Source organism: Colius striatus, chromosome 2, assembly GCF_028858725.1.
Source record: "Colius striatus isolate bColStr4 chromosome 2, bColStr4.1.hap1, whole genome shotgun sequence".
NCBI lineage: Eukaryota > Metazoa > Chordata > Aves > Coliiformes > Coliidae > Colius > Colius striatus.
In genome coordinates this window covers 31,625,927-31,637,588 of record NC_084760.1, presented here as the reverse complement: position 1 = coordinate 31,637,588, position 11,662 = coordinate 31,625,927, and the positions used below count along the sequence as shown (strand labels likewise).

At 50.4% G+C, this 11,662-nt stretch overlaps 1 protein-coding gene across 1 annotated transcript; it reads right to left on the bottom strand.

Annotated features, from left to right (window-relative positions):
• Positions 1 to 1,517: 1,517 nt before the first annotated feature.
• On the bottom strand, positions 1,518 to 11,147 carry KLF11 (KLF transcription factor 11). The gene is made up of 4 exons (XM_061989830.1): positions 10,945 to 11,147; positions 8,454 to 8,708; positions 6,134 to 7,127; positions 1,518 to 4,657 (listed from the first exon to the last, which is right to left on the bottom strand). Exons 1-4 carry the CDS (start codon positions 10,984 to 10,986, stop codon positions 4,353 to 4,355), a joined length of 1,596 nt encoding a protein of 531 aa, XP_061845814.1. The 5' UTR covers positions 10,987 to 11,147; the 3' UTR covers positions 1,518 to 4,352.
• Positions 11,148 to 11,662: the final 515 nt, after the last annotated feature.

The window sequence follows — 11,662 nt, the reverse complement described above, 5'->3', positions numbered from 1 at the left end:
CCCAATGCTAATACTTACTGCAGGGAAGGTGATCCCATGGGCCATATGAACTGTGAGCAGATGCAGCTGAGGCTTTGCAGCTTCCTCCTGAACCACCTCACCATTTCCTTAGCCTGTAGGTTGCTGGGTTTGGAGGCATGATTTACTCTTCCCGCTTGCATGGGAGAAGTTTGCCTTCTCATGGCTATAGCCTGCCCACCTCAAGCTGTTTTGCCAGACATAAACAGAAGAAAATAGGCAGATGGGCTCACAGATTAAACTTCAAAACAGGTTAGAAGATTTATCCCAGCAGACAAACTCAAGCCAGACCCAACTGTGAGGCAGGACTTGGCTCACAACAGATGAGAGATGAAGTGCCACCTTCATCATCCACAAAGCGTTCAATGCAGCTTTCAGAGTTAGAAATGGAGTCAGCAGAGCTGCAGCCTAAGCCAGAAGAGCACAACAAGCTGGCAGCACAGGCCACCTCTGCATCTTCAGAGGGGATTCACACTTCCAGTGTCCTAACCACCAGCAGATCAGTATCCATTGGGTGGGGAGCAGGACAGGGAAAGTGCCACCACACTGGAGGTTTGGCTGTGCAACCACAGGCAGCAAAGCAATGCTGGTCTAACTGCAAAATGGACACATGTGAGAACAGGCACATTTTTCTTTAAAGAGATATTATTTTGCTAGGAGGATAGGAAGACTTTTGCCTGGATGCCACATGTGTCAGCAGAGGAGTAACTGTGAAGGCATCCCCTCATGTAAGCTGTTTTCTCTCCCAGGATGAAGCTGTCACAGACTCCAGCCCCACCAGGATATGCATGTTAACAGCTCAGACCATGCCTTCATTCTAAGGAAAAGCAGAAAGATGAGCCCAGAACTGGGAAATCCACGGTCATGTTTCATGTAGAGAAAGAGAGGGAGACATCATAAAAATCAGCAAAAAGAATTACAGGCATTGTTTTAGGATTTGACGCTCAGAAAAATCTTCCTTGAAAAATTGTGGTAGAAACAGGCAGGACACCTTCCCCTAGGAGATAAAAGCATTATAGAGACCTACAGAGCCCTGGAGAGTTTGTGCTGTCCTGTCACAGCATTGATCCCACAGCAAAACCTTTCCTTCCAGTTGTTCTCCTGAGGGGGAAGCAGGACCATCCACAGCACCTTCTCTCTCTGTCTTCTGCACACTTGCAAGAAGGATGTGCTCTTCTGCAGACTAAGCCTGGAGCCACTGGCCCCAGCTCACTCTCCTGGGGCTCTGACTGTAGAGACTGTCACCTTGCAGTGAAAGTTCCTGACATTACAGTCTCTCCTCTTCCGTTAAAATGTGACCCTATAGAAATAAATACTGCTGGAGTTTGGGAACTGCTCAGAGGGAAAGAACAGCAGAGATGCTTAAAAACTCAAGAGTAGTTGCAGCTGCTGTCACGGTCATTGGAGACACCTCTTTCCCAGCTGAGACCTGGAGGTGCCACCCAGCCTGCCAGGGCATGGATAAGTAGGGGCAGAAAGAACCAGGGCTAACGCAGCTGTCTCATCTCCTCTTTATTTCCAGCATTCACACCATGCAGAGCTTGCAACATGGACAGAGCAGCACTCAGATCCTCACCTTTCATCCACAGCTTCTGGAGGCCATGCTAGGAGAACAGTTACACACCCTGAGACTCTCATTTTCAGGCAGCATGCAAAAACCCCAGACCCTAGCAGTGGTGTACACGTTCTAGCCAATATACAAGAAACATTGTGTAGAATTAAGAACGGAAAAGCACTGGTCAATTTACAACAGGATCCAAAAAACTCTGCCTCTACAGGTAAATGAGCAAGGCGAGCCCCAAAGTCTTCCCCTGGTCTAGATATACAAGCTGAGTCACACAGATTTGCACAGTTCTGGAATGGACATGTATGAAACATGAGAACTGACTGTTGGTTGATGATTTAAGAGCAGCCACATTACATACATTTTATTTAATAAAAGTTAAAAACAGGTACAAAAATGTGATTCCATTTCTTTAAAATATAGGCTCAAAATAAAGAGACTGAACAATAGAGTTCAGGCAGTAAAGTGCAAAGGGAGCAGTTATCCCACTCATGCTTAATCCACAGACAACTGTTACACAGCAGGAAGGAAGGGGAAGAGCACACCCATGCCAGGTACGCCCTGCAAAGGGGGAGCCTCACACAGCCCCACAACACACACTTCTCCAACTCCCTACTCCATTATTTCCTCTGTGATGCAACAGACTAATGTGACAACTTCTGAAATTATGAGACGAGTTTCCCCTGTTTTGCTCAAGGGAACATCATAAACGTTAGTCTTGAAGTACTAAACTGGCTACTGGACTGAGACATGAGGCTCTTCCCTCCAGTTATACACATGCTAAAAGGGCATCCAAAAGGGGAAGGAAAAAAAGAAAAGCAAAAGCAGCAATATCTTTCTTGAACACATGAATTTGGAAAATCGGGTATGGAGAGAGCACAGTAACAGTTGGAGCACCTGCTTTGGGTGGCAGAGGGGTTCCCCAGAGCCCCAGGAGAGCACATGTTCAGCAGCATGGCCGCCACCTCAGCGGGACTGCAGCGGCTTGGGTGAACATTTTAAAGGTCAGGCACAAGAACTGTAGCACACTTAGCACAATACTCCCATTTAGTGCAGTTTGAAAACTCATTACCACTAATTGTAACTATAGACAGAAGCGTAAAAGTCACGACATACTCTGCTTTCAACTGAAAGAGGTCTTTGCAGATTCCAGGGGAGCGTGAGCTGAGATCAGCAAGTCGGACCTCAGGCAGACCACAACCCACAGTGGGAAATAAGACCAGGCCTTCAGAACAACAAAGCAGTGCAAGAGAGCGCATTCCTAGGTATTCGCATGTCACACATCCAGGAACAACAGTCCTCCTCCGTGCTCAACTAAGCATCTGTGCACGAGTGGCTGAAGGGAAGAGAGTCCAGAAGGAACAAGCGCTACACGAGTCTGTCACTGAGGAGGTGAGCTGCCTGGCAGCAGAACAGCAGCTGTGCCCCGCAGCACACAGCTGACCTTCCCTCCAGGTACCACGGCCACCGTGCCAATCTGGCCCAGCTCCTCCACCACGGCTACACTCGGTGTGAAAGAAAATCCATTCAATAGGGGGAGTATCTCCTTTAATAGAAAAGGGTGATTTTATACAAAGTACTGTGGAGAAATATAAGGCCACATGAGGAGCATCATCAAGTGACATGGTGGCTACTTCTTAGGTCAAGACATGATTAGTACTTCCTCTGGTGCTTGGATACAGGTAAATGAAAGCCTTGAACAATATTCCTATAAGGTGCACAAGCATCCACGATACATAAAAAAAAAAACCCTTAATTTTCTATTTCTCCTGTATTCAAAAAAATATATAAACAGAGCTAAAATATATAAACAGCTAATCGTTCATGGGTTATCTTGCCCTTTTTGCATTTTTCAGTAGACTTCGATATGCTGGTTTACTAGGAGCGAAAGTAAAGCATAATTCTTAGTGTCAAAGTTTCTAAACAGTGTCTGTGCTTCTACCTCCGTTAGAGCAGTCTGGCTCCTCCAAACTTTGCCCTGGTGGAGTGTGGACTCAGGAATGCCCAATATGTCAAACTTCTACTACAAGTTACAACAGTTCCCACTTGCAAAGGGTACGAATTTATAAAACATTGAGGGTTTCAACACTTGTTTTCTGAAAGTAAGAGATTGTGGTTTGGTTTGGTTTGGTTTAAAAACAATGACACCCTTGGATCTCACACCTCCAACGTCACCTGCGTCAGGAGGGTGTGACAGCACCAGCCCACTGTGGGATCAGGATCCGCAGTGGGGAAATCCCAACCACCGGGAGTTATCTCGTTACCTGTTTACAAAATGCACTGCATGCAACTCTTTAGGTTTACTGAGAAGGAGTTCCCAAAGCTCTGTGTCTCATCCTGCACACCCCCACTAATGCAGGTCATTTGCCTGCATATCAAGACCAAAATGAATAAATACAAAATATATTTGGTATAGAAAATACTAGTATAAAAACTAAAAATCACCCTGTTTTACTGTCCATCAAAATACTAACGGCAAGCATCATGAGCGACTCTTTCAACCTATTGCCAAAATCATTTCCAAAGAGCTCTGCCTTCCTGAAGTGCTGGTGATTGCATTTGCCCAAGTATTGAAAACAACAAGTAGGGAAGGGATGAGGAAACATACGACAAGATTTCTCACACTGCATTGTTAACAGAGGACCTAAACTGAAGGGAACTAAAGTATGCACAAACATGGGGGTGGGAAAAAAGCCACCGTCAGTTCTGTTGAAGCCACCGGAGCTCTTTCTCATCTTCAGAAAGTTTGTAAAGAAGGAGCTCCCTCTCCCTAGCCCTGGCAGACCGATGACGGCACGGGGATGAGCATACTCAGAGGGCCACTGCTTTTTGGCTTCTCTGCTGTGGCAATCCTGTTGAGTTTGCCAACCTCTGTCTGCCAGCTGGGGATCTTCTTGGTGGTCATGTGGCGGCGGGTGTGCTTCGTCAGGTGGTCGCTGCGCATGAAGCGACGCTCACACACGGGACAAGCAAACTTCTTCTCTCCTGTGTGAGTTCTGCGGTGGCGTGACAGTTCATCAGAGCGGGCAAACTTCTTGTCACAGCCTTCCCAGTTGCAGCTGAAAGGCTTTTCTCCTGCAGAACATAAAAGAAGGATAACTTACTTTTGAGAAGAGGCATTACGATTTTATCAAAAGGCTAACTAGAAGCAACCCCCTGCCCTCATCACTGTGTGAGGGCAGACCCACGGCTGCTGCACGTCACCAGCAAATACAGCAGGCAGACAGGAAGGGAGCCTCAGAGTCCTGTTGCCGCAGCAGCCCAGTCTCAGACACAGATCCACCGCCCCAGCAAGTTCTGCTGAGGAACAGCACCCATCCTGCAATCCCAAACACAGCTGGAGGCCCAACAGGCAGCGAAGAGAGTCCTGCCCACCCAGCACTAACAGCAGCCAGGCAGGCTGGCCACATCAGCTTCTGCACATCCAGGCAACTGCTTAACACCGGACCTAACTGAAACAATGTGATCTACTACCTGCAACCCCCCCAAAAAGCTCAAGATAAACATCTATCATGCAACCCGCATTTATGGGAATGCTCTGGAGCAGAACAAACAGGGCCAGCAGAAAGGAAGCCTCACAGAAGCGTTGTTCTCATTCTAGATACAGAGAGTAAAGTTCTGTTTGTTATGATAGCACTTAGCTCCCAGCATGCAAAGGAGAGGGTGGGAAAAGAAAGCTGAACTACTCTGCCCCCTAATCCTGTAACGTGGACTGGCTAGCGAGGGGTTAGCGTGCTTCACCACCCACAGATGTCCTGGTCTTAATCATGATCAAGGGACACACACGGTTCCCCTGTGGATCAGTAGCAGCTCATGCTCAAAGTGAGACACTTGTTGCTAGGCTATCTTTATGCTGCTGTGCCAGGTTACTTCAGCAGCCTGCAGCACTTCCTCTCAAGTCAGAAGTACAAGAATTATTCTTGCTTTGAGCTGTGGTTTACAAGGATTATCAGCGTCGTACCAGGTTTAAGCTCTTTCCCCAAAGGAATTGTAAAGATAAGCTGGCAAACTAACAAAGATTCTGCCACAGAAGCTGATATCCAATAAACCACAGTGTCTGTGGGGCAAGGAAGGAGGGGTGTCACATGCATTCTCATTTAGCCTAAACAAAACTCTGGAAAAATGTGCAATTTCTGACTTTCTTTCCTTTCATTGGTGTAACAATTAAAACCAACCAACTACCTTACGGTTTGCTTACACCAGACTTCTCCATGACCCCAAAAAAGGGACTTGCACAATTCATTTCGATCTAGTCCAGATGGCAGGATTCCCCTCAAATATAAACACACACACAGAGGGCAAAACAGTACTCCAACTAAAGCACGTGAAATTCAACTAACACCACGGGGTCAGCTGAGGTCTAGGAACAAAGTCTCTTTTGATTTGCTTGCCCATGGAGAATGAACATTCCTTCCTTCTCTGAGATGAGCAGAAGTTTCCCGGTCACCTGCCTCTTCCCTTTCCCATCCCATCCCCCCAAATCACGTGTATTTCAGCACCCTGTTGCAAGCCAGTGCCAGCCCGACAAAGGACTTGCCCTGTGGTACACACCAGTGTGGGTGCGAAGGTGGGCTTTGAGGTGGGAACTTTTGAAATAGGTTTTCTTGCACCCTGGGAAGTTGCAAACGTAATTCCTCCGTCTAGAAAAATCCATCTGGGGAGCACAGCTTTGACCAGAAGCGATGAACACAGGAGCAGGGGCAAGGGGCAGTAACTTGGTGTTGCCGACAGTCATCACCGCCTGCGGGCACTGCGGCGTCGGCGCGACAGCAGTCTGTGGAAGGACCAACATGACGGTCCCCTGAGGCACAGAAGGTCCCATGAGCACGGGCTGAGGGAGCGGGGCTGTTTGTGGTAAAATTGGCTTCACAGGAGTGGAAACTGTTGGAGCTGAAGGCTTGACATAGGCATTGACCATACCGCTTTGTCCATTGAAAGGGACCATTTGACAGAGAACTTGGGGGCTTGAAACAGGGGCAGGCGTCACTGGGGTTGCTCTTTTTTGCAAGTCATTCTCACAATTCTTTGGTAAGTGGGTCTGTGGAGAAGTGGGACAGACTGGTAGCTGTCCTTTATTGGTCACAATATCACTGGAGTCATGTGCACAAGGTCGATGTACTGGAGAGGTTTTGCTAATTAAATCATCTGCAGCACACGTGTCCCGTGGCGGTCTGGAATGTCTTCGGTCATTCACATCACGCCAGTCTCTGGAAGTGCTGTAGCCTGAAGTTACCTTTGTTTTCTCCTGCACAGGAGGAATGTGACGGTAAGCAGAACTATCACCTGTGTGACGTATGACACTCGTTGCCATGGCCCTGCAAGGCTGAGGGGCAAAGGATTCGGATAGCACTGGCTTCTGACCACCCTGTCGCTCCACGCTGATGACAGATGGCTTGGTTATGGGAGAGGCACCAGTCGCTGACGTGACTGAGCAGGCAACTGTATTTGCCATGACAGTCCTTGGTTTGGAATAAGTGACTTGGGAGGAGATGACCATAGCAGCTGATATCTCCACAAAGTCAGGACTGTGCGGAGGGGTCATGCACTGCAAAAAAAACACACAATGCCACACCATTATACAGCAGTGTAATGTCATAGTTTTTTACTATCTTTACGGTGGAAAATAAAATTTACACCCTCTCCCCAGAGTCTCAGAACCTGCCTCTGCAGACAAATGGATCGCAGCATACATTGCCTCATCCAATGTCCATTCTGAATAGAGTCAAAGGCATATTAATAAAAGGAAGGCAACAGGCCAGCTGTAAACCTGCATCAAACATTGCATGTCTACTTACCGAGCTACAAAAAACTCATTCTTTTCTCCTCAGCAACGGATGCAGCTGTAAGAGTCTATGAGCACTCCAACGCTCACAGAAAAGAGACTAACGGCAGACAGCGATACTGCACCCCTTCAATCTCAAGCTTCCAGCCAGCCATAGACTTTCTACCAACAATTATTCCATCAGCTGGTGTCTACTTCTGGGATAAAGACAAATGAAATCGCTCTCTCCCTTCTTATTCTCCATTTCTCTTTGCCCTCTTGCTGCTACCACCTCCCCTTCCTCCTTTACCACTGAAAACTCATGCAAGTCCCCTGCACTGCTGGAAGCACAGTGCCAACACTGAGCAGCAAGCAGCTGCCATGTTATCTCAGCCTCTTTCCTCTATTGTCACCCTTTTTCCTGACATAACTGCATATTGGAAGCACTACTGCTTAAAATGGCTCTTAATCATCTGAAACCTGAAAGGCACCAAACCCGTTCCTAACACCTACTTTTGTTTCAACATAAATTGCAACTCCCAAAAGTAAAAACAGTTGTTATTCAACCAACCTTAGTCAGCTGCAGTAGAGCGATGCTCTGGAGAAATAACAGACAGGCTGCATGTACAAACACATAGCATAGAAACTCATTAAATTGTCTGTTTCATAATGGTAACCTGCACTTTCTCTTATGACGACCACAGTGAAGCCAAGTATCATCAAGAGCCTTTTTTATAGTGCTCACAGACAAGTTGGTGCCGAATCACTGAGGCTCACCCTGCCACTCCTACTTCAAGAAACCTACAGCAGCCACCCAGACAGCATCCCCAGCACACTGTCAAATTAGATTACCTGCCAGCAAAGGCTTTAATATCTGGATTTAATGAGTGATCAAACCTCCACATTTACTGTTCTGGAGAGAGCAGGAAAACCCAAACTGGGCATGCCCGCCTCACCACTCCGCGTGCTCACACCCTGCATGGGCTGTGCTGAGGCTATTCCACACAGGTATGCACAAGCAAGCTATCTTTTCCACTCAAATTGAAACACTGCAGAGGTGCAGCATCCAGATGTCAGGCGTTATTTGTTTCGCATTCACGTTTTTCTTACCAGTGTAGACAAATAATCCTTTGGTAATTCAGCCACAGCCTCAGCGTGCATCGTGGAATCGCCAGAATCCGAGAAGGGCGTAAGTGGCCTTATCTTTAATAAGTCACCTTTCTGCGATCTTTGACCCCAGGAGCTCATACAAACAAGCGCTTCGACGGCTTCAATGTCGTTCTGCTCCAAGGTGCTGCAGGTGGACCTCTCGCTGTCATGACGCTGCCTCTCACGGATAGACTCATAGATGTCCACAATGTCAACCTAAATGGAATCGGATTACTGGCTGTTAGGACAAGTCATATGCAACCCATGCCACCCACATACTGTCTGCTCTCGCTGGAGGTCATCTGAAGTGAATCCCCTGCCCACGGCAAGACTTTTACTGATCAGCTCGACTCTTATCCTCCCCCAGCGCACCTCCCCACCCTGTTATTCTTTAAAAAGAAAGAAAGAAAGAAAAGGACAATTTCCAGTAAAAGAACAGGTATGTGTGTAGCCCATGCTTCCAGAGTTATTTCCTAGATTACAGTGCTCGAAATAAACACATCCCATGCTTGTATACAAGCAAAAAGAAGAAAAAATCCTAACTTCCAACCTTGTTTAGACAAGGCAGTTTCCTGGACCCAAAAGACTATTGCTATTCGGCACATTTAGAAAATAAATTTCAGCTGACAGCAAGATGCTTTAAGGTATGACCACTGACTCGGAGCATCACACCTTGCAAATGCATTTTATCCTTGTTTTTACCAACAGGGAAGTCAAGGTGCGAGGAAGAAAGGAAGGAGAACAGTCTTCAAAGTGTAGTGGGAATTATTGGTATTGTACTTCAGAAAGGTGTAATACTACATAGGTACATGGGTATCACCTCAAAATGGACCATAAGAAACATAAAGACAAATGTAACCATATTGATTTGTTTCCAAACACAAGCATCACAGAAAACTCTGTGTGTGCATGTACATGGGAAGCACCCAACTCCTCTGCAAAAGGATATCCAAACTTTATCAAGCTCTCAGTGCTTGGCTCTCAACTAGGTATCCAAACTCTCCCAGTCTTCAGGCTTACCGACTACCTGTGGAGGTTGGGATTCAGAAGCATGAACCAAAATTCTTGAACCTACTGCTGTGACACAGAGTGCTTATATACTGCAGCAAAAGGGTTTTGACTAACAAAGCAACAACAAGCACCACCACATTACCACCATGGCCTAAAGCCCTAGAGGGAACCCTACACTTTGGGTGACATCACTTACACACCTAAGTGCAAGAGTTTTGCTAAGTAACATGAGATGATTGTAGCTCAACGACCTCACAAAGATACAATGTAATGCTGTCTCCAGGATAGGAATATGCATGGCAAACGTTAAACACAATGGATCCAAAACGCTGGTATTGCGCTCACATTGGACTTGGGGCTAAAACACAAGGCACCAAGCAGAGAGATGTCGAGACTGGGGGACCAGAAGGAATTGAATCACTCTAAAGCAATTAATCGCTCCGAGAGAGATTTCTAAGAACTTCTACGGAAAACAACGAGAAGGAACATGAGGGCAAAAGGTGCTGTTGCCTACAAGCCTGGTCCTAGACCGCCTGTCATGCAGCAGTCACGGCAGGTGAGGCTCTGCACTAAGTGGCCAGGAAGCCCGTGACTGAGCATCTCTCAAAGTGTGACTGCAGCCAAAGAACCCAGTAGATTTGTTTTTCCCACCCTACGTTCCCGAGGAGCAGTTCTCGCTATAGAAACGTAAAAAAAATACCCTGCTTCAATTAAAAAAAAAAAAACAAACAAATCTCAAATTAAAAAAATCAAACAAAAAACCTACCTAAAAAAGAAACCAAAAAACCTAACTAGGCTTTCTGAAGGCGAGCGCTGCAGCCCCGGCGCTGCCGCTGCCAGCGAGGCGGCTGACGGCGCCGGGCCGCCTGTCCTCAGCTCACCCCGCCGGCTGCCGGGGCCCTACGTGCGCGGGCAGCGGGCAGGGCCGGCGCGGCCCCCGCTCTGCGCCTCCGCCCGCCGCGCCCCGCCCGCTCCCGCTCTCCCCTCACGGCGGGTGCTCCCGGCCGGGCGGTGCCGCGGGATGGCGGGAAGAAGAGGAGGAGGAGAAGGAGGAGGACACAGCTCCCGCCCTGCTGCTGCCGCCCGCACACAGCCGCTGCGGGAGGGCCGCACCCCCGCAGGTGACCGCGGCAACGGCAGCCGCTGAGGGCTCTGCCTTGGCACGACCCCCACGACGGCGACGGCACCGTCCGACCACCCTCCGCGGCGGGTGACGATCCCAACCGCAGGACCGACCGACCGACCACCCCCCGCCACGATTAGCGGTCTCGGCAGACCACCCCTTCCCCGGAGCGAGTTAAGGGTCCCGGGTGACGGCCGCCCCCGCCGAGGCCGTAACTGTCCCCGCGCCCCCGCCGAGCACGTGCCCGGCCGCACCGGCGCCGGCTTCCTGCGGTCCCCGCCGCCCTCTCCTCCTCTCCCTCCGGCCCGCGATGCTTACCGCGGCCGCATCTGCCATCTCCGGGCAGGGCGATCCGTGCATGGCGGCTCCGGAGGGCGGCAGCGGACCGTGCGGGAGCAGCGGGAACGGCACGGGCAGAAGCGGCGGCAGCGCGCGCACGTACGCACAGGAGCCGGTGCCGCCGCCTCCTCCCCCGCCCGCAGGGACCCCGCGCAACGGCGCGCCCGGCACAGCGCTCCGGAACAGCCAGACAGCGCGGGCGGGGCAGGGGGGTGGCGAGGGAAAGGGGGGGGGGGAGCCGGCACCCCCCGCCAATCGCCGCCCGCCGCGGCCCGCGCTCGGCCAATGGGCGGCGGCGGCCGGCGTGATCGCGGCGTGCCGCGGCGCTGCCGGCGGGAAGGGTGGCGCGTGGGCGCGTTCGGCGGCGGCCCAGCCGGCGGGAAGGGAGGAGGCGGGGCCGGGGCCGAGGGACGGCAGGAGGGTGGGAGCGCGCGCTGGAAACTGGGGGAAAGGTCGGGCGGGGGCGGGGCGGTGACCGGGAATGCCCGTGCGCGCGGGGGCGGGGCGGGACGCGGCGCGGGGGCGCGGCACGCGGCCACCCTCACACGCACGCACACCCTCGCACACGCACACCCACACCCCTCCCTCCAGCGGCGCGGGGGCGCGGCACGCGGCCACCCTCACGCACGCACTCACACACACAACCCCCACACTCCTCCAGCGGCGCGGGGGCGCGGCACTCAGCCACCCTCGCACG

Bases quoted from the DNA above. Each gene is read 5' to 3' on its own strand.
- KLF11 (XM_061989830.1), bottom strand. From the start codon at position 10,986: ATGCACGGATCGCCCTGCCCGGAGATGGCAGATGCGGCCGCG. The intron at 7,128-8,453 runs GTAAGAAAAACG...TTTTTTTTGCAG, and splicing joins AGGATTATTTGTCTACACTG to TGCATGACCCCTCCGCACAG. The intron at 4,658-6,133 runs GTGTGTACCACA...TATGTTCTGCAG, and splicing joins CCACCTTCGCACCCACACTG to GAGAAAAGCCTTTCAGCTGC.